This window comes from Oryzias melastigma, linkage group LG18, assembly GCF_002922805.2.
Source record: "Oryzias melastigma strain HK-1 linkage group LG18, ASM292280v2, whole genome shotgun sequence".
Classification (NCBI taxonomy): domain Eukaryota; kingdom Metazoa; phylum Chordata; class Actinopteri; order Beloniformes; family Adrianichthyidae; genus Oryzias; species Oryzias melastigma.
The window spans coordinates 21,672,632-21,674,916 of NC_050529.1; the positions used below are offsets into that span (position 1 = coordinate 21,672,632).

At 39.9% G+C, this 2,285-nt stretch overlaps 1 protein-coding gene across 1 annotated transcript in view; it reads right to left on the minus strand.

The window, feature by feature from the left end:
• The window catches only part of LOC112156477 (muscle M-line assembly protein unc-89), a gene marked incomplete in the record, with an annotated part of 21,827 nt that overhangs the window by 10,985 nt on the left and 8,557 nt on the right, over positions 1-2,285 (minus strand). Inside the window, 4 exon segments of the mRNA XM_024288777.2 lie at positions 342-398; positions 481-534; positions 1,233-1,295; positions 1,394-1,453. Coding sequence (XP_024144545.1) covers positions 342-398; positions 481-534; positions 1,233-1,295; positions 1,394-1,453 — 234 coding nt within the window.

Here is a 2,285-nt window from a genome sequence, read left to right on the forward strand (position 1 = left end):
CTACTAATTTTCTTATTCTGTCAAACCCACAATCAAGTTTTGGGACAAATTCAGATTAATTTTTAATTATTTAGATGTCAATTTTCTCCCGTCTTCATTTAGCACCAACATCTTTGTTCATTTCTTCTTCTATGTTGGCAAAAATTTACCTGAAATACCTGCAGATGTTACTGTATGTACAGAAACAGTCTGTCTCAGATTTCAATCATCTAAATGTGTTCAAAAACGTCTCGTCACCATTTCCAAAAGATTCAATCTTAGACATCATCACTAAAAATGAGCGGGTGTTAAATAACAAATTCTAAAGCCTATTGGTTAAAGCTGGAGAAAGTCGACCATACCTGCCCCATCCCGTCAGGCGTGTTGTTATTCGAGTGTCGTAAGTCTTCAATCTGAGTCTGAAAAACAGAAACAAAAACATTCATTTGGTCTGAGACATCAGATCTGATCTGATCAGCAGACAGATTCATTCACAAATACCTTAGAGTCTTTGCGAGGCGTGGATCCTGCAGCTCCTTTGGGTTCGTTGCTCAGCTGGAGAAGGAAAAGCAGTCAGTGATGTACGCAACAAAAACAGTATTTATGTCTAGTTTAGGGATCTTTTTACACTTAATATCAGACACTACTAGGACATTTATGGTGGGATGTAAGGTCTTATTTTGAGACTATAACTTCTGGAAATCTTGTAATTTGATCTAGAAAATGTCTAATTTTAGGACATATATCTGTAAAATATTTTGACTCAATTTGAATATAATTTTGAGAACTTTGTCTCAAAATGTGTTGTGTTTGTCTTACTTTAATTGGTATAAAAATGAAGATAAATGGACTGTTATGTGAGGGGAAAAGTATTAACACATTTATACAAATGCATCTACTTTAAAGATATAATAGATCAAAAGTTGATTGGAGCGGGTCTAAAACTGCAACTCTACTCCAATATCCATAGGGTTTCTCCTCTTCCTCCCCTATCATGAGGAGTGGTTTAAAGTTTGTCCATAAATATTCCTAAATTGACTCTCAAGCCTTTAGCAGAAAACTGAAGTCATGGCTCAGAGGTTGCAAGTCATCCTGAGCAATCAGCTTGATCAAAATGGAAAGTTTGAGGTCTAAAAGACAAAAATGTTGCTTGCCTTCTGAACTGAAACAGAAAGTTAGAATTGTGTTTCTGTGTGTGCAACACAACAACAGCACAGCAGTAACGCACAATAACAGCAAACAGAGTTCAGCACCTTTTCCAGCGAGATGGCGAATCCTCTCTGTGGTATAAACTTGATTTTCAGCTTTTTTCTTTTCTGCAGGAAAAAGAACAATAACTCACAAATTTATTCTAAAAAGTTTGGAGTCAGGTGAAATCCTGTTTATCATGAGAAGGACAAATGTGGATGTGGACCTCCCCGTGCTGGACGCTGCCTTCTTCATCTTCACCAGAGCTGGCGTCCAACATTTTCCCCTGCAAACAAAATGAAAATAAATCCACAAACGTGTCCTTCTGTCTCCTTGTTAGAGGTTGAGATATCTGAACTTCTATGAACTTTGCTCTGACACATTCTTGACTTGCACTGCTTATACAGCGATAATGATATAGAACGCAGAACTGGAGCTAAAATATTGAAACATGTTAACAATCAAGAATGTCAGAGAAAAAAATGTAACTTCCTTAAAAACAAGATTTGAACTATTTTCAGCAGGAGAAGCAGATACAGTTTTGTTTATGTCACCTAACCACATTGCCTCTCATTTACAGTGTCTGAGTACAATCAGACACTGAACTGAAAATGAACGGAAAAAAGCACAAAAGAGAAACAAGTTCAAAAACAAGAAAATAAAACTGAATTCAAAGTCAAAACTCTTCGATCTTAACTTTGGATTTGTTGGGTTTTTGGAATTTCTGGAAAATACTCTGTTAAATTATGTTTACCAACAGTTACAAAACCCAAAAGACAAACTGCCTGCAAACATAACAGGTATTAGCTCTAAAAGAGTGGCTTCAGGCATGTCAGAGACCCTGCCTTTGCCCTTTCTGCACCTTTAGTCCTTTAGTCCTCACCATATTTGCATTGTAGCCCCTGTCCCGTCAGCCCCCTAGGCCTTGCCCCGTCTGCCCCTACAGCCCTCGCCCCGTAGGCCCTTGCCCCGTAGGCCCTTGCCCCGTCTGCCCCTGAGCCCACGTCTCATCAGCCCCCATAGGCCTCGCCCCGTCTGCCCCCTGTAGACCCTCACCCCATCTGTCTGCAGACCCTCACTCCGTCTGCCCCCGTAGACCCTGGTCCCATCAGCCCCCG